This window comes from Bos taurus, chromosome X (genome assembly GCF_002263795.3).
Source record: "Bos taurus isolate L1 Dominette 01449 registration number 42190680 breed Hereford chromosome X, ARS-UCD2.0, whole genome shotgun sequence".
In the NCBI taxonomy this organism is placed as follows: domain Eukaryota; kingdom Metazoa; phylum Chordata; class Mammalia; order Artiodactyla; family Bovidae; genus Bos; species Bos taurus.
In genome coordinates this window covers 107,295,452-107,319,893 of record NC_037357.1, presented here as the reverse complement: position 1 = coordinate 107,319,893, position 24,442 = coordinate 107,295,452, and the positions used below count along the sequence as shown (strand labels likewise).

General features: G+C 39.2%; 1 protein-coding gene across 4 annotated transcripts in view; it reads left to right on the top strand.

Annotated features, from left to right (window-relative positions):
* Positions 1 to 24,442, top strand: part of CFAP47 (cilia and flagella associated protein 47) — a 502,646-nt gene that overhangs the window by 12,349 nt on the left and 465,855 nt on the right. For 3 of the 4 annotated variants that reach the window (XM_024988430.2, XM_015461736.3, XM_059883840.1), the window contains 5 exons: positions 2,481 to 2,619; positions 4,797 to 5,025; positions 5,452 to 5,612; positions 7,789 to 7,910; positions 10,111 to 10,346. In XM_024988430.2, the coding sequence (XP_024844198.1) occupies positions 2,481 to 2,619; positions 4,797 to 5,025; positions 5,452 to 5,612; positions 7,789 to 7,910; positions 10,111 to 10,346 (887 nt within the window). Of the gene's footprint in view, positions 1 to 2,480; positions 2,620 to 4,796; positions 5,026 to 5,451; positions 5,613 to 7,788; positions 7,911 to 10,110; positions 10,347 to 24,442 lie in introns of those variants that run through there. The other variant, XM_024988432.1, reaches the window with a different exon arrangement.

The window sequence follows — 24,442 nt, the reverse complement described above, 5'->3', positions numbered from 1 at the left end:
TACAGTTGATGTTAGGATTATTCTTTTTCTCCATCTTCCTTAATTCTCTTGTGGAGCGCTGTTCCTTTTCTCAGTACGTTAGAAGTGAGTGTTCCTTAGCATTTGTCATGAACCCTCATGTTTTCTCAGTCACTCTGCTCTCCCTGGGCAATCACTTCCATTCCTTTTACTTAACTGATGTCTATACAAGACTGCATTTATTTCAGGTTTTTCAGACTTAACATGTCTAAAATTAAACTACTCAACTTCTCCCCCAAAGTTCTCTGTTTCTGTTTTTCATTGAATGTCACCACCATGTAGATGGCCAAGTCAAAAATTTGGCAAAATCCTTGACATCTACCTCCTTTTCACCCTCTACCCCCTTACTGAGTCAATTATTAAATCATGTCTATCCACATCCTTATGTCAGTAATCCTATTTTTCTTTGTCCCATTGTCACTTTTTTTTTTTTTTACAACAGGTCATCATCTTTTTTTGCCTTATAATATCAACCTAAATTATTTCTCTGAAGTCTCTTCTTATCTGCTTGTAGTTCATTCTCCACACATTGGCCAATTTCATATCTTTAAAAAAATGAAAATTTGATGACAAAAATTCTGTCTGTAACATCTTTGCTTCAATGACATCCTTCTCCTAGGATGATGTCCTTGCTCCTGTTGTTAACATTAAAAAATAAAACAGTCAAATATTTCATTATTACTGATGGCATTAAAGTTAAATAAGATGCAGTTGTGTTTGTGTACTCACTATTTTAATATATTTAAAAGATTCAACAATGTTCTTTTGTTAGGGGTTGTTCCTGGATAAGCTTTTGGACCATTGACTTTAGACTCAGCCTTAACTGAACTTATATAGTTTTATTTTCTTGGAGAACTGAGTCAATGATACTTGTTTATTTGTAATGGATATAATTTTACAGATTTTTGCTTTATATTATGATAGAAGAAGTAAATATTTATGTCCTTACCATGTATCTAAAAATTATTGGATTAACACATTTTGTTACTGTGAGTTTGTTTACCTTTTTTCATCAGGTCATTTCTGGACTTAAAGTTTTATTATTTTTTTATATTTTCAGTACTTTTATTATGCTAATATTTTCATTATCCTAAGTTAAATGAATAATTTTGGAAAATGTCATCAAATGTGATGTAAAACTGCTAAGTTAGAGATCTTCAAAGTTGTTTATGTGGGCAGAATGCTCATTTGTGTTAATATTGTATAATGATATCAAAGAAACTCATGACTGGCTGCTTCCCATTTGTTGGACATTTTGAGCAGTGCTTGGTGTTAGGCACTATGTGGTGTGCCAGGACTACAGAGATGAAAAGGAGATGGTATCTGATATAGACTGCATGCTCTAATATAGGCACCCGACATTACCATAAACTGTGGACCATTTCTGCTTTCAGAATAAGAAATATTTGTGCCCTCCTTCTCATATGCTTTTTTATTCTAGAAATTCATTCCTTTCACCCTTTTCCTCTGTGAACTACATTAACTACATAATGAGTGGTAGTGGTGGCTATAAGTATAAGCCCTGTGGTCAGAAACATCCAGGTGAAAATCCCAGCTCTATTAGTTATTAGCTGTAGTAGTCAACTATTGATGTGGAAGGAGCCATGCCATAATTCTGTAGCTTAAAAAAGCAATATTCTTTCCTGGAGAACTCCATGGACAGAGGACCCTGGCAGTCTACAGGCCATGGGGTTGCAAAGAGTTGGACTAATGCTTTTGTGCACATTAGCAGGAACTTGACTAAACTGGGTGACTCTGCTTCAGGTTGAGGCAGCCAGGCTGATCTGTTACTAACTGCAGGTCTGGGAGTCAGTTGGGTGGCTCTCTCTGCTCCACACTTGCTCCTTATGGGGCATAGGCCAAAGGGACAGCAGTTTCTCAAAAGAAACACTTTGAATGGTAAGAGAGCAGGAGAACATCTGGGGTTGGAGCTGTCTTGTCACTTCTAGCTCCATGCTATTGGCCAAAGTGAATCACATGATCAGGCCCAGTCAAGGGGTAGGAAAACATACTTAATCCATGGGAGTGTGACATTAAGCATGCAGAGAAGATTGAAGAATTGGAGTTGATCATCTAATCTGTCATAATAATTGTGTATTTTTGGACAAGTGACTTGACCTATCTAAGTATCTATTTCCTTATTTATAAAATGGAGGTAATGCTTGAGCCTGTATCACTGATTTCATTTTGAGGACTAAGTAGAATAACATATGCATAGCTCTTAGCATGAGTGTCTGAGCAAAGTAAGCAGACAGTATATTTTAGCTATTGGTGAGGGTTGAGTCTTAACAGTAGACTGAAATTTATTGGATGACCCTGGAGACTGAACTTACAATCAAAGCTGTGATTCTTGGTCCACAGTAGACCATATACTCTGTAATGTGTGTCTGTCCCCTACTAAGTGAGTGAATGTTAACATCATAAGGATCCAAATGTAAACCATCTGCTCTCATTCTCCTTAGGTATCTTTAAAACAGAATACCAGGGCCAACTATCCATTGTCATTTTTCCAACCAGTGGTGTTGTGCAGCCCAAGTCATCAGTGGTTATTAAAGTGGATTTCTGTGCAGACCAGCCCATAGTTGTAAACGAATTGGCAAAGTGAGTGTATACTATGGTTCTTAATTCTAGTGTAGTGCTTGATAGTTTCCTGTTTCTCTTTTCATATATGCCTGTTGTCTTTGAATGTATGTTAGCTTCTTTGACTTTGAGTCAGCATTCATTCATTGAGTATCTGCTGTTTGCCAAGTACTAGAGACTGAGAAAATGGGAAGAACTGGAGAATGGCATATGGGTACACCTAGTAGGAGCTCCTAGTTTGAATTTTGTGGGGGTGAGGGAATGGATCAAGAAGGAGCTCCACTAAGGAGGTAGTAGTTGAATGAAACACCTGTTGTTGAGTAGAAATTGGCCAGCAAAGAGCAGTGGTGTGATTTGGGCTGAGTGTGTGTGTGCGTGTGTGTGTGTTTGTGTGTAGGAGAGGTGGATATTGGTGATGGGAGAAGGTTAGAGGAATGATTTCAGGCAGAGCAGGTAGAAGATGACTTTCTAGAGGTTAATAGACAGTGTTACACATCTTGAGATCTGAGGCAAAGAGATGGAGGTGAGGAGTGATGAAACCAGAAAAACAGAATGGTACAGGGTCCAGTTAAGTACCTTATAGGAAAGCTTTTTTTTTTTTTTTTTGGCTATACTTCTCAGTTCATTAGCAGGATATGCAGTCAGTATAGTGAGTCACCACTAGTATTAAAACAATGATATAGAAAACATCAGAATGCATCTCACATACTAAATTCAAATGGCATTTTGTAAAACTTGTTTCATGTGTATGTGTGTCTGTGTGTGTATGTATTTTGCATTGCAGTGTACAATACATTTCTCACTGAAAGCTACAGCTCAAAAAAAATGTTTGAGAAACAGTCGTGAGCCCTGATACAAACTTAGATTTTATTGTAAAGGCTGTGGAATCTCAGGAAAGTTTTAGGATGGGGTGTCCTAATTAGTTTTCATTTTAGAAAGCTCACATTAATAGCAGTGTACAAAATCAAGGAGTACAGATGTGGAGTGGATAGCCTGACTAGAAACTATAATAGTAAGGCAGAAGAGAAATAATGAAGGCCTCAGCTAAGATACAGATTGGGAATATGGAGAGAAGTGTGCAGAATGGAGGTATGTTATGGAGGTATGTTTGACTAGATTTAGTAACTGGTTATAGAAAGACAAAGTAAGAGGAGGTTCAGGTCTGTGGTAGAAGATCTTGACTCCAGTTGTAACGTTGGAATTGATTTGCTTTGCAGAATCCTTTGGAGCCTATTAGATTTACTTATATTGAGTCCCATAAAAATTTTTGGTCTAGGTATATTGCTTTGAGAGTTAGTTCATAAATTGTAGATGAAGCATGAAGTGTTAAAAATAACTTTGAGAAAGAGAGTAGAGTATAAAAGAGTAGGAGAGAAACAGCATTATTCATGGAATTTACAAAATACTCAAGTCTTATGAGAATAAGAAGGTAGAGTCTAAATAAGTTGAAGGAAAAGCATGAAAGTATGGTGTCAAGAAAGCTAAGTGAGGGGAGATGTGTAAAGACATGGTATGAACCATGCCCAGTGTAACAGAGATAGAGTGTAATTTAAAGACTTTGGTGATGGCTGTGTTTTGGTCATTGATTTGTGCTATCTGATGGGGCAAGATTCAAAAGGATTGCGTTTATGCCAGAGAGGGATAAATGTAAGGTAAAGGAAGTTTCAACAGTAAATTCAGATTAGTCTGAAAAATGAAGTTTTATGAGGGGAGATATTCATTTCAGCAAATAAGTGGAGTTTTGCCAAGATACTTTGCTTCATAGAGAATTGGGTTATTAGGATGAAGATGAAGTTGGTGAGTGGACTTGTGGAAATGGGATGATTAGAAAAGAATCTCAGAATTCTAGAACTAGAGGTGGCCATATAAATCCTTCTATATAACTCTAGTATTTAAAGAATAATTGGTGATATGGAAATATCAATAAATTTTTTTAGGTCAATTCATGCAGTTATTTTCCATCTTTGTTGTTTCCCGGAGACAATAAATTAGGTTGCACATATGCCATTCTACTGTGCAAGTTCAGACAGACAGAAGGACATGACAGTCTCTGTCACATACGTGAAAGGAACTTCCTTTAGGTCTTTGAATTTTAATTATAATGTGATTTTATAAAATTTCTGTTTATATAAACATTTAGGAGAAAAAGTGTATAGAATTCTAATTAAAATATATATGTATAATTCATTATCTTGTAGAGTGAGTTTGCAAGATCGTCCAGACGTATTCTTGAATATCAGAGCTCATGTGGTTGAGCAGATTATTGAATTATTAAACATAAATAATGATAAAAAGTTGGAATGCATTAGCTTTGGTTCTGTTTTCTTTGGAACGTCAAAGATTGAACGTGCACTTCTGTACAATAATAGCCCAGAACCTATAAACTGGGTAGCCATAATGCAAGATGATTCCGTTGGAGAAGAATTGGTAAGTAAATAATGGAACGGAGGAAGATCAGGTATTATGTTTTGAAACAGATTGTTTTGAACTTACTAATAACCAACAAGCTGCTTAATTAATCTAAAAATGTTTTAACGTGAAGATATGATTTCATTTCATGTGTTTCCAAGGGTGACCTCAAAAAGTTTAGTAAATCAACCTGACCTTGATAGTAATAGACAGGTATTAATATATCTTAGTGGCTAATTGTGGGGGTTTATGTTCTCATCAATTTTTCAATAGTTCTTTAAGTTTTATGAGGTGCCTTGATCAAATTTACACATGTTTCTTTAAAGACATACATATTCTCTATATCTAGCCTCTGGAATTTCAATAATTATTTTATGACCACATTTTAAAATACTTTTTGTATATTTGCCTTAATATTCTTTTATTTCTGATTTTATATTACAGGGTACAAATATTAAACAAAGAACAGATGTTGCTTTAAATAATCTCACCTACTTAAGGAAAATAAAGAGCATAGATATTACCACAATTATCTCCTGTGTTCCTAATGAAGGGAGGTTACTACCTTATCAAAAGAGTTTAATTTCATTTTGTTTCAGCCCAAAGTAAGCAAAAATTAATTTCATTATGGTGTTATTGATCAATGGAAAGTATATTAATGGTACATTCATCAGATTGATTTTAATAGTAAAACTTGGCAGAAGGCACAAATTGGATTTTTCTTACTATGGTTCTAAATATTTCTAACATGGTTAACATTATTTCCAATATTTAAAAATGTTTGTAAACACCTTCAGCTCAGTTCAATTCAGTTCAGTCGCTCAGTCGTATCTGACTCTTTGCGACCCCATGAATTGCAGCACACCAGGCCTCCCTGTCCATCACCAACTCCCAGAGTTCACCCAAACTCATGTCCATCGAGTCAGTGATACCATCCAGCCATCTCATTCTCTGTCGTCCCCTCCTCCTCCTGCCCCCAATCCCTCCCAGCATCAGGGTCTTTTCCACTGAGTCAACTCTTCTCATGAGGTGGCCAAAGTAAACACTTTAGTTTAAATTAAAAATCTCTCCAGACCTTGTGGAAATGAGATGGTGAAAGTTTGGGGTTGCTTTGAATTGTGCCCACAGACCAGTCTGTTCTACCAAGACCTTACTGTCCTTCCAGAAATAGTCACGCAGTGGCTAGGAGCATGGAGTTTGTTGTAGATGCCTTCAGAGAGGATGCAGTGCTCCTGCCAGGGCCAAATACTTAGACTGAATATCAGAAATATTAAGCCTTTCGTAGCTGCTGGGATCAACCACACTTGGTTGCAAAAATTCATACAAATGTTTAGGACTTTTGCCAATGTGTAGTTTTCCCTGTGCTTGGTTTGGTTATTTAGTTTGAAAAATATAATTGACAATGCTGTTTTAAATATACAGTAGCAATTGCAGGTACACTTGAGAGATTGTAGTGTATGACAATAACTGATCCAGTTGTCAGTATGTTGACCTTTGTAAGAAGGCAATGTTTAATGTATTTCTCTCTGTGACAACCGGGTCACTTGGTGATACCAATTGTCTGATGAAGACTGAGTTGTGGTTTAATTTAAGGAGAGTAATAAATCAAGTAGTTGTTCTATTTGTACAATCTATAATTGCCTTATTAATCATCCCTTCATGCAGGAAATTTCTTTGGTGAATCTGTAAGATTCTGTTTAATACACAATCTTTGAAATTCTAAATGTTCTTTTCATGGCAATATGTTCATTTTATTTGAAAGTCTAGCATGAACTGAGAAATAAATATGATTTGTAGTCTTAAAGGTGTTCTCAATATGCTATTTGAATTCCTATGTAATATTTCACATCAACCTTCTGTGTATATATATGAGTATCCAGTGCTAAAAAGCTGAGCTCTAGGTAAGGCAATGGAGAAGGCAATGGCAACCCACTCCAGTACTCTTGCCTGGAAAATCCCATGGATGGAGGAGCCTGTTGGGCTGCAGTCCATGGGGTTGCGAGGAGTCGGACACGACTGAGCGACTTCACTTTCACTTTTCACTTTCATGCATTGGAGAAGGAAATGGGAACCCACTCCAGTGGTCTTGCCTGGAGAATCCCAGGGATGGGGTAGCCTGGTGGGCTGCTGTCTATGGGGTCGCAGAGAGTCGAACATGACTGAAGCAACTTAGCAGCAGCAGAAGCAGCAGGTAAGGCTTGTGTCAGGGCACAAGCCTGTGACATAACCCATCTGTGTCTCTGGTCCTACTTCCTTTCTTCTCATCTTTCCTTTGCTTTTCTCCTCTGCCAATATTTGGCTGTTACCAAATCCTGTTCTCCAAATTGCCTTTTCTCCTCTAACAAGAATGTGGCTAGAAATATATGCTTAGTTCATGGGAGGACACAGATATGTACCAGAGATTTGCAATTACACCCGGGTTGTAGGAAGGACCACTATAGAGACTTGAACAGAGATCTTAGTTAGCAATGAAGTTTGCCTGGAAAGAAAATCCTTTACACAAAAAGTGGCAAGAGTTTGACAATTTAGTATATTTGAATCCCACTTATCTTGCAAATATCATCATGAACTCAGTGTTTTTGACTTCACATATATGAGTGTGAGCTTCTTTTGCAAGTCTCAGTATCTTGTGAGGTAATTTTGGAAAATGGATCACACTTATCTTTTTATTGCTGAATTCCATCTGTGTAGATTTAGGTATTGGGTTGATATTCCCTTTTGAGAGATTAATAAAATGTGTCATCTTTGCTTTAGAAATAATTGATTGTAATTTTTTCACAGGCTAATCATTGATGTTCAAAAGAATGATCCTTCACATAGGCAAGACTATGCTGTTTTTTTGAGATTTGAGTCTGTAGCAAGTAAAGATGGGTTTTTGAGAGATGATAATCAAATCATCAAAAGTAAGTGTGAAATGAACATTATCATCAAATATATAGCTGTTTAAATTCTTTAAAAGTTTGGACAGCAATATATGTAGAGGCAATTTAATGAAATGTATAATTATTGATTAGAATGAAAACATTCGAGAGACCTTAACATGTCTTCTGTGAAACATTGAGAAAAGTCATCCTCAGAATCATTTATATAATAATTTTCCAATTTAAAAGTTAAATGACTTAATTATTTTCAGATGACAGTAGATAAACATGGTGATGTAGAGTTAAAGAAATAAAATAAAAACAAAAAACAACCTTGTTTCTTTTCTTCGTAAGCCTAGATTTTCTCTTAGAGATTAATATAGGAACAAACGATCTATTTCATTTTTAGCAAGCCTTTAGCTCTCTTAGAATCTACATAAAGTAACAGTCAAAGAATAAGGCCTAGAGTTCTAGTATCAATAAAAGGATGCAGTATCTTGTTATAGGATATTCATAAGTGCATGTGCTTTGTAGGTCACATGTAAAAATGCAGTGAACTCTGTACATTTCAGGTAATGTTGGATGAGTTGCAGTGAGTAAAATGGAATTGAAGTTCAGTTTAGCAAGAAAGATCAAAGAGAAAATAAAAATATAGGCAGATGAGTGATGAAATCCAGAAAGATGACCATGGCAAGATAAGAGTCTAGAAGATTTGTGTGTTGGTATGAGTGATGTCATTGAGCAGAGTTGAACAGTGTTCCTAGGGCATAAATTGATTGCTTTGTTACTATTTATGCTATAGTTGATGATACTGAGCTCTGTCTGCTGACCATAGACAGAACATTTATTCTAGGCTTTCAAGTTAATCTAGTTTTCAAAGGCTAGAGATAGAGATGCTAGGTTTGCCTTAGAATCTTGGATTGGCTAGTAAGAGTATGAGTGAAGAAATATAAACCCTATTTTTGGCATTCTAGTTGTAATACTTTCTCTGCAAAACTATTCTTTCACTCAATCAAAGCCCTCATTTCATAGTGACTACCTTCTTTTCTAGTACTCTATCTCCAAAACTTCACATTTACATTGTTGCTCAGCTTATATTCCATTGTTCATAATTTTATTCACTTTCCCCCAAGTATATGTAAACCTCTTGGCTCAACTCCCACTGTGGCTGAGTGGAAAACCTCTAATCTGATTCAATTCAACTCTCAGCCTACTCCAGGGCTGCACCTCAGAAGCTAAATGGGCCAGTGAAAAACACAAAACCATTAATCCCAACTGAGTCCTGGTATTTGCCATTACTACTACATTCCTCCACTCATTCACTTTCTCCTGATCTGAGATTAGTATTCACCCAGCTTCTCTTCTCTCCTGACAACCCCAGTCCTTCCTTCTTCATCTTCACTCTAAGCTGACAAATACAATAAGTGACCTAATAAGACATTTCCACTTGGATTTCTACCAGATGTCTCAAAATTAACCAAAAAGAACTATTGGTTCCCCATAGCCTGTCCCTCCTGAAGTCTTTCCTGCCTCAAAAAATGACTTCATTTCTTACGTCACTTCATTCCATTTCATTCCATCACTTCAGTTGCTTATGCCAAAAACCTTAGCATCATCATTTATTGTGTTCAATCTCCAATTCTACTGCAGTCAGTCAGCAAATTTTGTTATCTCTACAGTCAAAAGTATATCTTATGTCGGATCTTTTCTTACCATTCTTCTACTACTCTTCTGCAGCCATACTTCATTCCTAAGGGTTCCCCCCCCTTTTTTTTTTGAGCATGCCAAGTCATTCCTACATTAGAGTCTTTGTATTTGCTGTTTGCTGTATTTAGAATAGACTTAAAATATTTTTTTCCCATGATTTTCTTCCAGGGTCCTTTATATCTTTGCTCACATCTCCCTATCAATTCTTTTTGGAGTTCCCAATATAAATGAGCATCCCCAAGACATTGTACTCTGTCTCACCTTACTTTACCTATTTATTTTATTGTCAGTGTCAGCTCACTAGAATGTAAAATCCATGAGAGCAAGGACATCACCTGTTTTATTCACTACTGTACTCCCAAGGTCTAGAAAAATACTGACACAGAGAAGGCATTCAGTAACTTTGTTGAATGAAAGATTGAATTAGATACCCATGTCTCATCAAGTCTTTCAGATGACACTCTTTGGACTGAGCAAATATATTCTGGGTTCCCAAAACACTTTTAATATTAACAAACTATTATTGCTTTTATAGGTGGCTCATTTCAGAAAATAGAATTAGCCCTGACAGGCTCAGGACTTCCAGTCTTACTACAGTTTGATCCTGGAAGGATTCTTAATTTTGCACCTTGTTTCATGGGTGGACATTCAGAGATTCATTGTGTTATGCAAAATCGATCCAAATCCCTTCCTCTGATGTACCACTTTAAAAAAACTGCACATTTTAAAATTGATCCTCAAAAGGGCAAGATTGATGAAGGATGTATACAGGTAAGATTATCATTCTATGTTTCACATGCTTTAAATATTTTAAGGTTGACTAAAAAGCCATGCATAGGATTAAAACCTACATTTGTTGTACCAGTGTTTAGAAATTTAATCTCTTTTGTGGCCTGGTTATGAATACTTTTGTATTGGTGAAAGTCAAAGTGAAGTCGCTCAGTTGTGTCCGACTCTCTGCGACCCCATGGACTGCAGCCTACCAGGCTCCTCTGTCCATGGGATTTTCCAAGCAAGAGTGCTGGAGTGGGTTGCCATTTCCTTCTGCAGGGGATCTTCCTGACCCAGGAATTGAACCTGGGTCTCCCACATTGCAGGAAGACACTTTACCGTCTGAGCCACCAGGGAAGCCTGTATTGGTTTGTATCGGTACTTGTACAATATTCGTAATTATTTCTTACCTGCCTTTCATGTGCCAAAAAAAAAAAAAAAAACCTGTAGAGAAAGCAAAGAAGTGCAAAACAGTTCTGCTTCTATGGATTTTTTTTTTTTTTTCTGAGAGAGTATTTATTTATGTGCCCAGGATGTTGACCCCTAAACTTAAATATCCAGCACGGAGCTTTGACCCTCTCTCACAAGGGTGCATCCAGGCATGGTCCTGGAGCCCATGTCTAGGGCACTGGAACCCAGGGACCAGAGGCAGGAAGCCTCTGAGCCAGCGGCTGCTAATAGCAGCAAATGGTGAAACGGTGATGGGAACCAGGCCCTCTTCCCCATCCCAAGAGCTGAGGATGGTTGGCCAAGCTTGAGTGCACACATGTAGGGGAAATGGAAGTCCAGTGCCATGTGCAGAGGCTGCAGCCTGGTTTCCGGCCCCAGTGCCAGGAGAGAGGTGGTGGCGGCAGTTTTGCCACCAAGAGGCCCAGGTCTATGCACTCCTGTGAGGCGAGGCGGTAGGGGGAAAGCAGGCACTAGAGTCTGAGGACTTGCTGAGAGATGCATCCTCCCAGGCCAGCTCTTAAGAGGCTGGTGTGGAAAGTGCCCTGCAACTACCGTTCATGGGCACCGTGCATCGGGGGCACAGTGAGGGGTGGGGGAGTCGAGGCTGGCGTAGAGTTCAAGAAGAATGCCAAATGTCTTAAAACAGATCTGTAACAAGGTGATATAGAACCTCCAGCCAGATAGAAAGGTCTGCCAAGATGGCAACGTATGAGCCAGACCATGAAGGTTGAGTTGAATTTTCAAATGGAAAACAAAATGCTTAATTGGCGGAGGCCTTGTAGAGCTATCGATGCAGAGCACAGAAGTTGAATGCCAAGACATACCTGTGAGCACTAAGGACAGCTTGTGGATGTCGGGTTTGCTTTTTGTCACTACTCAGACAGTTCTGTCCCAGACCCTCTGCCACTTGTTTTTTGTTTGTTTTGTTTTAAGTAAACTGTTATTGGAATGTAGCCACTCTTATTTGTTACCTATTGTCTATAGCTGCTTTCATGCTACAAGGGCAGGTTAAATGGTTGTGAGTTGTATGGTTCATAAAGCCTAAATAGTTACTGTCTGGTAATTAACAGAAAAAGTTTGCTGAGTCTTGCTCTAAACACCATTAGACAGGAGTGGTTTGTTTCACCTCAGGTTCTTACTTTATCATCTTTACTCCGATGCATAGTGATATGGTTCATAAAATTATTGATGGAAGCTTTCTCCCAGTTGCAATCAAGAGCTATTGCATACATGTTTAAATGCATGTAGTTCATATGTATGAGCTTCCCTGGTAGCTCAGCGGTTAAAGTGTCTGCCCGCAACGCGGGAGACCTGGATTCGATCCCTGGGTTGGGAAGATCCCCTGGAGAAGTAAACAGCAACCCGCTCCAGTATTCTTGCCTGGAGAATACCGTGGAGGGAGGAGCCTGGTGGGTTACAGTCCACTGGGTCCCAAAGAGTTGGACATGACTGAGCGACCTCACTTTTGCTCTCATATGTATAACTCTTCCTGCTTCATTAGAATGACACTCCCTCCCCCCATTTTCAATAGAGCTAATTAGTCTTCAGAGAATAACACATGCTAACCACCTTATGCAAAACATTTTCTTTAAAAAAAAAAATTTTTCTTTTTAATGGCTACTTAGACTAAGCACAGCACAGCACAGAGACTTCCTTCAGTCTGTCTCTTGACCTTACCAGCGTAATTCATTTTCTCCAGTAACCTGCATATCTTTCAAAACGTAGCTGATTTTCTCTGATCAGAGAAGCTGGCAAGGATCACAGGAATCACAGGAATCAATTTTTCTTAGCAGCCAGCTCCGAGTGTTAAAGAGTTTGAAGCTGAAAGACCGATTATCAATTTCCTACAGAAGTGCTTTACACAAGGAAGAGAGAGTGGAGATGGAAGTTGAGAAAGCCTAGTGAGAGGAACAAAATGAGTGAAAGATTTTAAAATAGCAGTGTTTTAGAAAAAATTGAAAATAATAGCCCAAAGAAAATAAAGGCTCTGGTGAATATATAATGTGGGAGCATATGTCCTACATCCTTTTGATACTTTACTTTTGCTAGTTGAAATAAGATGTTTCAGAACTTATCACAGCATCCAACTTCAATTTTGATTAGGATTATCTTAGGAATGGGCCAAGTACCAAGGAAACAAGAAAAATATTACAGCATGAAATATATAGAGGGAAATGATAGTAATAGGCTATTTTTAAGTTTGTGTGTATATGTGTGTGTGTAAGTCGCTTCAGTCATGTCCGACTCTTTGCGACCCAATGGACTGTAGCCCACCAGGATCCTCTGTCCATGGAATTTTCCAGGCAAGAATGCTAGAGTGGGTTGCCATGACCTTATCCACGGAATATTCCCAACCCAGGTGTTGAACCTGTATCTCTTATGTCTCCTGCATTGGCAGTCGTGTTCTTTACCACTAGTGCCACCTGTTCAGTTCAGTTCAGTCGCTCAGTCATGTCTGACTCTTTGTGACCCCAAAGACTGCAGGATGCCAGGCTTCCCTGTCCATTACCAACACCCTGAGTTTACTCAAACTCATGTCCATCAAGTCGGTGATGCCATCCAACTATCTCATCCTCTGCCATCCCCTTCTCCTCCTGCACTCAATCTTTCCCAGCATCAGGGTCTTTGCAAATGAGTTAGCTCTTTGCATCAGGTGGCCAAAGAATTGGAGTTTCAGCTTCAACATCAGCCCTTCTAATGAATATTCAGGATTGATTTCCTTTAGGATGGACTGGTTGGATCTCCTTGCAGTCCAAGGGACTCTCAAGAGTCTTCTCCAACACAACAGTTCAAAAGCATCAATTCTTCCACACTCAGCATGCTGTATAGTCCAGCTCTCACATCCATACATGACTACTAGAAAAACCATAGCCTTGACTAGACGGACCTTTGTTGGCAAAGTAATGCCTCTGCTTTTTAATATGCTGTCTAGGTTGGTCATCACTTTTCTTCCAAGGAGTAAGCATCTTTTAATTTCATGGCTGCAGTTACCATATGCAGTGATTTTGGAGCCCCCCCAAAATGAAGTCTGCCACTGTTTCCACTGTTTCCCCATCTATTTGCCATGAGGTGATGGGACCAGATGCCATGATCATAGTTTTCTGAATGTTGAGCTTTAAGCCAACTTTTTCACTCTCCTCTTTCACTTTCATCAAGAGGCTCTTTAGTTCTTCTTCACTTTCTGCCATAAGGGTGGTGTCATCTGCATATCTGAGGTTATTGATATTTCTCCCGCCAATCTTGATTCCAGCTTGTGCTTCATCTAGCCAAACATTTCTCATGATGTACTCTGCATATAAGTTAAATAAGAAGGGTGACAGTATATAGCCTTGACGTACTCCTTTTCCTATTTGGAACCATTCTGTTGTTCCATGTCCAATTCTAACAGTTGCTTCCTGACCTGCATACATATTTCTCAAGAGGCAGGTCAGGTGGTCTGGTATTCCTATCTCTTGAAGAATTTTCCACAGTTTGTGGTTATCCACACAGTCCAGGGCTTTGGCATAGACAATAAAGCAGAAATAGGTGATTTTCTGGAACTGTCTTGCTTTTTTGATGCTCCAACCGATGTTGGAAATTTGATCTCTGGTTCCTCTGCTTTTTCTAAAACCAGCTTGAACATCTGGAAGTTCACAGTTCCCATATTGCTGAAGCCTGGCTTGGAGAATTTTGAGTATTACTTTACTAGCGTTTGAGATGACTGCAGTTGTGTGGTAGTTTGAGCATTCCTTGGCATTGCCTTCCTTTGGAATTGGAATGAAAACTGACTTTTTTCAGTCCTGTGGCCATTGCTACGTTTTCCAAATTTGCTGGCATATTGAGTGCAGCACTTTCACAGCATCATCTTTCAGAATTTGAAATAGCTCCACTGGAATTCCATCATCTCCACTAGCTTTGTTCATAGTGATGCTTCCTAAGGCCCACTTGACTTCACATTCCAGAATGTTTGACTCTAGGTGAGTGATCACACCATTGTGATTATCTGGGTCGTGAAGATCTTTTTTGGATAGTTTCTCTCTGTATTCTTGCCACCTCTTCTTAATATCTTGTGGTTCTGTTAGGTCCATACCATTTCTGTCCTTTATCGAGCCCATCTTTGCATGAAATGTTCCCTTGGTATCTCTAATTTTCTTGAAGACATCTCTAGTCTTCCCCATTGTATTGTTTTCCTCTATTTCTTTGCATTGATCACTGAATAAGGCTTTCTTATCTCTCCTTGCTATTCTTTGGAACTCTGCATTCAAATGGGTATATCTTGTCTTTTCTCCTTTGCTTTTGGCTTCTCATCTTTTCACAGCTTTTTGAAAGGCCTCCTCAGACAGCCATTTTTCTTTTTTGCATTTCTTTTTCTTGAGATGGTTTTGATCCCTGTCTCCTGTACAATGTCACAAATCTCTCTCCATAGTTCATCAGGCACTGTATCAGATCTAGTCCCTTTAAATCTATTTCTGATTTCTACTGTATAATCGTAAGGGATTTGATTTAGGTCATACCTGAATGGTCTAGTCGTTTTCCCTAGTTTCTTCGATTTAAATCTGAATTTGGCAATAAGGAGTTCATGATCTGAGCCACAGTCAGCTCCTGGTCTTGTTTTTGCTGACTGTATAGAGCTTCTCCACCTTTGGCTGCAAAGAATATAATCAATCTGATTTTGGTGTTGACTATCTGGTGATGTCCATGTGTGGAGTCTTCTCCTGTGTTGCTGGAAGAGGGTGTTTGCTATGACCAGTGCGTTCTCTTGGCAAAACTCTATTAGCCTTTGCCCTGCTTCATTCTGTACTCCAAGGCCAAATTTGCCTGTTACTCCAGGTATTTCTTGACTTCCTACTTTTGCATTCCAGTCCCCTACAATGAAAAGGACATCTTTTTTGGGTGTTAGTTCTAGAAGGTCTTGTTGGTCTTCATAGAACCGTTCAACTTCAGCTTTTTCGGCATTAGTGGTTGGGGTATAGACTTGGATTACCTTGATATTGAATGGTTTGCCTTAGAGATAAACAGAGATCATTATGTCATTTTTGGGATTGCACCCAAGTACTGCATTTAGTACTCTTTTGTTGACTATGATGGCTACTCCAATTCTTCTAAGGGATTCTTACCCACAGTAGTTGATATAATGGTCATCTGAGTTAAATTCACCCATTCCAGTCCATTTTATTTGGCTGATTCCTAAAATGTCGACGTTCACTCTTGTCATCTCCTGTTTGACCACTTCCAATTTGCCTTGATTCATGGACCTGACATTCCAGGTTCCTATGCAATATTGCTCTTTACAGCATCGGACCTTGCTTCCATCACCAGTCACATCCACAACTGGTGTTGTTTTTGCTTTGGCTTGGTCTCTTCATTCTTTCGCAGAGAAGGTAATGGCACCCCACTCCAGTACTCTTGCATGGAAAATCCCATGGACAGCAGAGCCTGGTGGGCTGCTGTCTATGGGGTTGCACAGAGTCGGACACAACTGAAGTGATTTAGCAGCAGCAGCAGCTTCATTCTTTCTGGAGTTATTTCTCCACTGATCTCCAGTAGCATATTGGGCACCTAGGAACCTCGGGAGTTCATCTATCAGTGTCCTATCTTTTTGCCTTTTCATACTGCTCATGGGGTTCTCAAGGGAAGAATACTGAAGTGGTTTGCCATTCCCTTCTCCAGTGGACCATGTTTTGTCAGAACTCTCTACCATGACCCGTCCATCTTGGGTGGCCCTACATGGCATGGCTCATAGTTTCATTGAATTAGACAAGGCTGTGGTCCATGTGATCAGTTTGGTTAGTTTTCTGTGATTGTGGTTTTCAGTCTATCTGCCCTCTGATGGAGAAGGATAAGAGGCTTATGGAAGCTTCCTGATGAGAGAGACTGACTGAGGTGGAAACTGGGTCTTGTTCTGATGGGCAGGGCCATGCTCAGTACATCTTTAATCCAATTTTCTGTTGATGGGTGGAGCTGTGTTTCCTCCCTGCTATTTACCTGGGGCCAAACTATGGTGGGAGGTAATGAAGATAATGGCGACCTCCTTCAAAAGGTCCCATGCACGCACTGCTACACTCAGTGCTCCCTACCCTGCAGCAGGCTACTACCAACCCACGCCTGCACTGGAGACTCCTGGACACTCACAGGCAAGTCTAGGTCAGTCTCTTGTGGGGTCACTGCTCCTTTCCCTGGGTCCTGGTGCACATAAGGTTCTCTTTGTGCCCTCCCAGTTTATTTCCCAGTCCTGTGTAAGTTCTGGTAGCTCTATGATGGGGTTAATGGCAACCTCCTTGAAGAGGGCTTATGCCATACCCACGTCTGCTGCACCCAGAGCTCCTGCCCCTGCGGCAGTCCACTGCTGACCCATACTTCTACAGGAGATGCTCAAACACAGTTCTGTCTCAGTCTCTGTGGAGTCCCCGGGTCCTAGTGCACACAAGGTTTGTTTGAGCTCTCTGAGCCTCTCTGGCAGGAATAGGGTTTGATTCCAAATGCAAATTCGCCCCTCCTACTGTCTTGCTGGGGCTTCTCCTTTGCCCTTGTGCATGGAGTATCTCCTCACAACCGCTCCAGCAAAGCGCAGCCACCTGGGAAGACTTTTAATTTATGGTAGGAATAAAATTAGTTACAGTTGATTAGGGATGGGCTGTCCCTAGTGGTTATGTTGAGAAAATATGTAGGATGGCCAACAATTTAAGTGGACGCCATATGAAAATGTTAATTCAGTTTGAGTGTAGAGGGCATATCTGAGTGTTTAGAGAAGATACATGGATGAGAGTTGATAAATATGTGGGTGAAGAGATAATGAATCACTGTTGAGAAAGGAACATTTAAAGAGGGTGTAGTAAAGGGTCTTTCCTTTCATATTACATCAATTTTTTTTCTGTTCACATAGGTTTTTAATTTCTGTAATGCAAGACAGACCTGAAGTATATTTGCCACTTAAATTTTGGTCAGCATATAATCTTCTGGGCATAGAAAGGAACATATACTTATATATATCTCTGAAACCAATTTGGAAATTTCACATTGAGTGGGACTCCTGGGAACTCCCTATGCTATATAAAATTTTCAAACTCAAAAAATCCCATCAGTTCAGTTCAGTCGCTCAGTCGTGTTCGACTTTTTGCGACCCCATGAATCACAGCATGCCAGGCCTCCCTGTCCATCACCAACTCCTGGAGTTCACTCAGACTCATGTCCATTGAGTCGGTGATGCCATCCAGCCATCTCATCCTCTGTTGTCCCCTTCTCCTCCTGCCCCCAATCCCTTCCAGCATCAGAGTCTTTTCCAGTGAGTCAACTCTTCGCATGAGGTGGCCAAAGTATTGGAGTTTCAGCTTTAGCATCATTCCTTCCAAAGAAATCCCAGGGCTGATCTCCTTCAGAATGGACTGGTTGCATCTCCTTGCAGTCCAAGGGACTCTCATAGCTGATAGTTAATTTCCTAACACAATTTTTGGGGCTTCCCTGGTGGCTCAGAGGTTGAAGCATCTGCCTGCAATTTGGGAGATCTGGTTTTGATCCCTGGGTTAGCCCTCTACATTTGTAGATTTCTTGAGCAGTTATAAGTTTCAAATTAATAAAAAATGAATGTAAGAAATGTAGGGGACACTGGAGAACTATGACTTCCACAGGCTGGTCAACTAGCCTCCAAGTATTTGGAAGTATGGTAAAATTATTATTTTCCTTTAATACCAACTGTATTGAAGCATCATTCACATACCATAAAATTTACTCACTTAAAGTATACAATTCAGTGGTAATTAGTGTATTCACAGAATTGCGTGACTATTAGCACTGTCTAATTTCACAATGTTAGCATCACCCCAAAGAGAAACACAGTGTCCTTTAGTGGTCACTCCCCCTGCTCCCCATTCCTCAGCCCCTGATAACCACTAATCTCATCTATCCCTATAAATTTTTCCTGTTCTTGACATGTCATATAAATATAGTCATATAGTATGTAGACTTGTTTCTGGTTTCTTTCATTTAGCATAATATCTTCAAGATTCATCAATGTTGAAATATCAGTAACCCATTGCTTTTTATGGCCAAATCATATCCCATGGTATGGCTATACTACCTTTTGTTTATCCATTCATCAGTTGATGGCCATTTGAATTGTTTCTACCTTTTGGCTGTGGTGAAGAATGCTGCTATAAACATTCATATGAAAGTTTTTATATGGATAAGTTTTCTTATGTATGTAGTTTTTACTATAGAAACAAAGTGTAATAAAACAAAGGGGGAACTTTAAAACTTTGAATACAAATCAAGGAATACAAATACAAATCTGAGGAATGTAGCAGTAAATATACAGTTTATAATTATCCCACACATTCCCAGTTTTATGCTCAATGTTACTTGTCCTCAGCTTTATTGAGGTACAATTGACAAATAGGAATAAGGTGCACATGGGTTGGGAAGCTCCCCTGGAAGAGGGCATGGCAACCCACTCCAGTATTCTTGCCTGCAGAAACCCCATGGACAGAGAAGCCTGGTGGGCTGCAGTCCATAGAGTTGCAGAGACAACTGGAGTGACTTAGCATGCATACATGCAACGTGCACAATTGTTTTGATAAATGTGTACATTTTGAAATGATCAGCACAGTTAATCTAATTAACATATTCATCACCTCAAATTTTAAATCTTGATTTTATGGTGAGAAGATATAAGATTTACCCTCTTCGTAAACTGCAGGTATGGTATTGTTCCCTATAGTCATCAATATAGTAGTCAACAATATAGTATTGTTCACTATAGTCATCATGCTGTACATTAGATCTCCAGAATTTACTCATCTTGAGCAACTGAAACTTTGTACTCTTTTGACGAACATCTCCTTATTTCCACCCCCCTCCACCCCCGGCCCCAGGCAGCCACCATTCTACTCTGTCCTTCCAACAGTTTGACTATTTTAAACTCACATATATTTCACATGTAAAATTCATGTAATATTTGTCTTTCTGTGTCTGGCTTGTTTCATTCAGAATAATGTCCTTCGAGTTCATCCATGTCGTCAGCAATGGCAGTATTTCCTTCTTTTTTAAGGCTGAATGACATTCCACTGTATGTGTACCATATCTTCTTTATTCATTCATTGATGAACATTGAGGTTATTTTTGATTCTTGGCTATTGCAAATAATGTTGCAATGAACATGGGAAAGCAGATATTTCTTGGAGATATGGATATCATTTCCTTTGGATATATGCTTAGAAGGGGGATTCCTGGATCATATGGTAGTTCTATTTCTAATCTTTTTGAGATATCCTCATACTATTTTCCCTAATTGCTGTCTAATTGCTGTATCAGTTTACATCCCCACCAACAACAAACACCAAAAAAGGTTCCTTTTTCTTCATAACCTCAGCAATGTTTGTTATCTGATTTTTTTTGATACAGGTGGGATGTAATAGCTCATTGAGGTTTTGGTTTGCATTTCCCTGATGATTGGTGATGTTGAGCACCTTCTCTTATACCTTTTGCCATTCATATGTCTTCTTTGGAGACATGTGTATTCAAGTGCTCTGCCCATTTGTTTTTTTTCATTATAAAGTGTTCCATATCTTATTCATTTAATCTCTTTTGATATTTGTGTGGCTTTCAGCATTTTGATATAACCAGAGCACTAAACATACATCTTATCACATTTTTGCTAGTAATATATTAAGAAATTCTTTTCTAGGTTCCATTTTTTCCTTTTTCTTTTTTTAAAATTTATTTTTAATATAAATTTATTTATTTTAATTGTAGGCTAATTACTTTATAATATTGTATTGGTTTTGCCATACATCAACATGAGTCTGCCACAGATGTACACATGTTCCCCATCCTGAACCCCCCTCCCACCTCCATCCCCATACCATCCCTCTGGGTCATCCCAGTGCACCAGCCCCAAGCATCCTGTATCATTCTGCCTGTTTTTTAACCAGGTTATTAGTTTGCTTTTGATTTGTAAGTGTTCCTTATATATTCTCCATATTAACCCTTTATCACATATATGGTTCACAAGTATTTTTTCCCATTCTGTAGGATGTCTCTTCACTATATGGACTGTTTCTTTTGCTGTGCAAAAGCTTTTTAGTTTGATGTAGTCTTGTCTATTTTTCACTTTTGTTACATGTGCTTTGGAAGTCTTATCCAAAAAATTGTTCTCAAGACCAAATATGTGATGTTTCATGGCAAAGGAGTTGTGCATAGTTGGACATAGTGATTGATCCTTTGTGTCCGTTGCTGCTGCTGCTGCTGCTAAGTCACTTCAGTCGTGTCCGACTCTGTGCGACCCCATAGACGGCAGCCCACCAGGCTCCCCCGTCCCTGGGATTCTCCAGGCAAGAACACTGGAGTGGGTTGCCATTTCCTTCTCCAATGCATGAAAGTGAAAAGTGAAAGTGAAGTGGCTCAGTTGTGTCTGACTCTTTGTGACCCCATGGACTGTAGCCTACCAGGCTCCTCTGCCCATGGGATTTTCCAGGCAAGAGTACTGGAGTGGGGTGCCATCACCTTCTCCTTGTGTGTGTTACTGAATTCAATTTGATAGTATTTGGTAGAATTTTGCACATATATTCATAAAAGACATTAGTCTGTAGTTTTCTTGAATGCCTTTTTACATTAGAGTGAAACTGGTATCATGGAAGGAGTTAGAAAATGTTATCTTTAATTTTTGAAATACTTTGTGAAGAACTGGTGTTCATTCTTCTTTAAATGTCCAGTAAAAGTCACCATCAAATCCATCTGATTCTGGACTTCTCTTTGTCAGAAGTTTTCAGATTTCTGTTTCAATCTCTAGTTATCCTATGGCTATTCAGATTTTCTGTTTCTTCTAGAACCATGTTCAGAAGTTTGTGTCTTAGGATTTGTCCACGTCATCTAGGTTATCTAATTGGTTGGCACGTGATTATTTATTGTTTTATTATTCTGTCATATTCCTTTTTATTGATGTAGAGTGGTAGTGATATCCTTTCTTTTATTCCTGATTTTAAGAAGTTGAGTTTTTGCTGTTGTTGATTGTGGCTTGGTGAGTCTAGCTCAAATTTTTTTCAATATCGTTAATCATTACAAAGACATAGTTTCAGGTTTGTTGATTTTCTCCATTGCTTTCTAGTCTCTATTTCATGGTTATTCCTTTCCTTTTGTTTGCTTTGTTTACTTCCTTTTGCTCTTCTTTTTTCTATTTCCTAAAATGGAGGTTAGGTTATTGATGAAAGGCCTTTATCTTTTTTTTAATATTTATGCTTACTGCTATAAATCTTGGAGAAGGCAACAGCACCCCACTCCAGTACTCTTGCCTGGAGAATCCCAGGGACAGAGGAGCCTGGTAAGCTGCAGTCCATGGGGTTGCTAAGAGTCAGACATGACTGAGCGACTTTACTTTCACTTTTCACTTTCATGCATTGGAGAAGGAAATGGCAACCCACTCCAGTGTTCTTGCCTGGAGAATCCCAGGGACAGAGGAGCCTGGTGGGCTGCCGTCTATGGGGTCACACAGAGTCGGACATGACTGAAGTGACGCAGCAGCAGCTATAAATCTACTTCTAATCACTTCTTTTGCTGCATCCCATATTTTTTTTCTTTATCTCAAAGTTTTCTCTAATTTCTCTTGAAATTTCTTATTTGACCTATTGGTTACTTAGAAATGTATTATTTAATTTCCACATATTTGTGAGTTTTCTGCATTCTCTTGTCTTTATTTGTTCTTTTAAACAATTTCTATATTGATATGCTCTAGTTTATGAGATGTTCTCATACTGCCTTTAAGTTTTTAGACATGTTTTTCTTCAGTTTTTTGAACATATTTATAATAGTTGACTTATTGTCTTTGTTTAATAACTCTAACAGTTGTGTTTCCTCGGGACAGTTTCTGTTTATTCAGTTCAGTTCATTCACTCAGTCGTGTCTGACTCTTTGCAACCCCATGAATTGCAGCACGCCAGGCCTCCCTGTCCATCACCAACTCCCGGAGTTCACTCAGACTCACGTCCATCTAGTCAGTGACGCCATCCAGCCATCTCATCCTCTGTATTCCCCTTCTCCTCCTGCCCCCAATCCCTCCCAGCATCAGAGTCTTTTCCAATGAGTCAACTCTTTGCATGAGGTGGCCAAAGTACTGGAGTTTCAGCTTTAGCATCAGTCCTTCCAAAGAACACCCAGGACTGATCTCCTTTAGAATGGACTCCTTGCAGTCCAAGGGACTCTCAAGAGTCTTCTCCAACACCACAGTTCAAAAGCATCAATTTATCGGCGCTCAGCCTTCTTCACAGTCCAACTCTCACATCCATACATGACTACTGGAAAAACCATAGCCTTGACTAGACGGACCTTTGTTGGCAAAGTAATGTCTCTGCTTTTGAATATGGTGTCCCGGTTTGCTTCTGCTGCTGCTAAGTCGCTTCAGTTGTGTCCGACTCTGTGTAACCCCATAGATGGCAGCCCACCAGGCTCCCCCATCCCTGGGATTCTCCAGGCAAGAACACTGGAGTGGGTTGCCATTTCCTTCTCAATGCATGAAAGTGAAAAGTGAAAGTCAAGTCGCTCTGTCGTGTCTGACTCTTTCACGACCCCATGGACTGCAGCCTACCAAGGCTCCTCCGCCCATGGGATTTTCCAGGCAAGAGTACTGGAGTGGGGTGCCATTGCCTTCTCTGTATCTAGGTTTAGGTTGGTACAAAACTAACTGTGATTTCAGACCATGAATTTTAAATCATTATAACTAGGCTGAAATACATCTTTATTAATCAAAATAGAAACCATTGTGATTAACACATTTTGCCAACGAGAAATAAGTTTGTTTATTCCTGTAGCATAAAAATCCATGCTATGAAATTTGACGAACTCTTGGAAAGCATTTTCTGCCTCCTGCTGGTTGTGGAAGTGTTTTCCCTGCAAAAGTTTTCAAGATGCCTGGAGAAGTGGTAGTTGGTTGGCAAGAGGTCAAGTGAATGTGGCGAATGAGGCTAAACTTTGTAGCCTGATTCATTCAACTTTTGAAGTGTTCGTTGTGTGATATTTTAGGTAATTTTCAAATAGCTGAGAAGTTAATTTTGACAATTTTCCCAGTGTTCTCTTTCTGTTTGTGAAGGAGTAACTTTTTAGAGGCCTTTATTCTGCCATTCTGGAAGTATTTCAGTACCATTAATCTTAAATTTTTTTTTAGATAGTTTTCTAATAATGTGTATCTTAAAGATTTGTCAGAGCTGTATATGATGTTTCTAAAGACTTTCACCATCAATAAACTAGCTTGCCTTAAAATTTTGTAAGCAACATTTTCTACTTGCTTTTTATTTTATCCTAACATTTTTCTGTTTTCTTTATACATTTCAGCTGCTATAAGAATATACCGTAGACTATACCGTTTATAAGCAACTGAAATTTATTTCTAATTGTTCTGGAGGCTGGAAATCCTAGATCGGAGTGCTCGCATGGTCAGGTGTGGGCCCTCTTTCTGGGCACAGACTTCTTCTGATATCCTCACATGGTGGAAGGATTAAGGAGCTCTGTGCACCCTCTTTTATAAGGACACTAATCCCATTCAGGCTTCAATCGCCTAATTCTGTTTTATAGAGCATTAGAATTTAACAAAAGTTTCAGAACTTCCCTGGTGATTCAGTAGTTAAGACTCCTTACTTCCACTTCAGGGACATGAGTTCAGTCCCTGGTTGTGGAACTAAGATCAT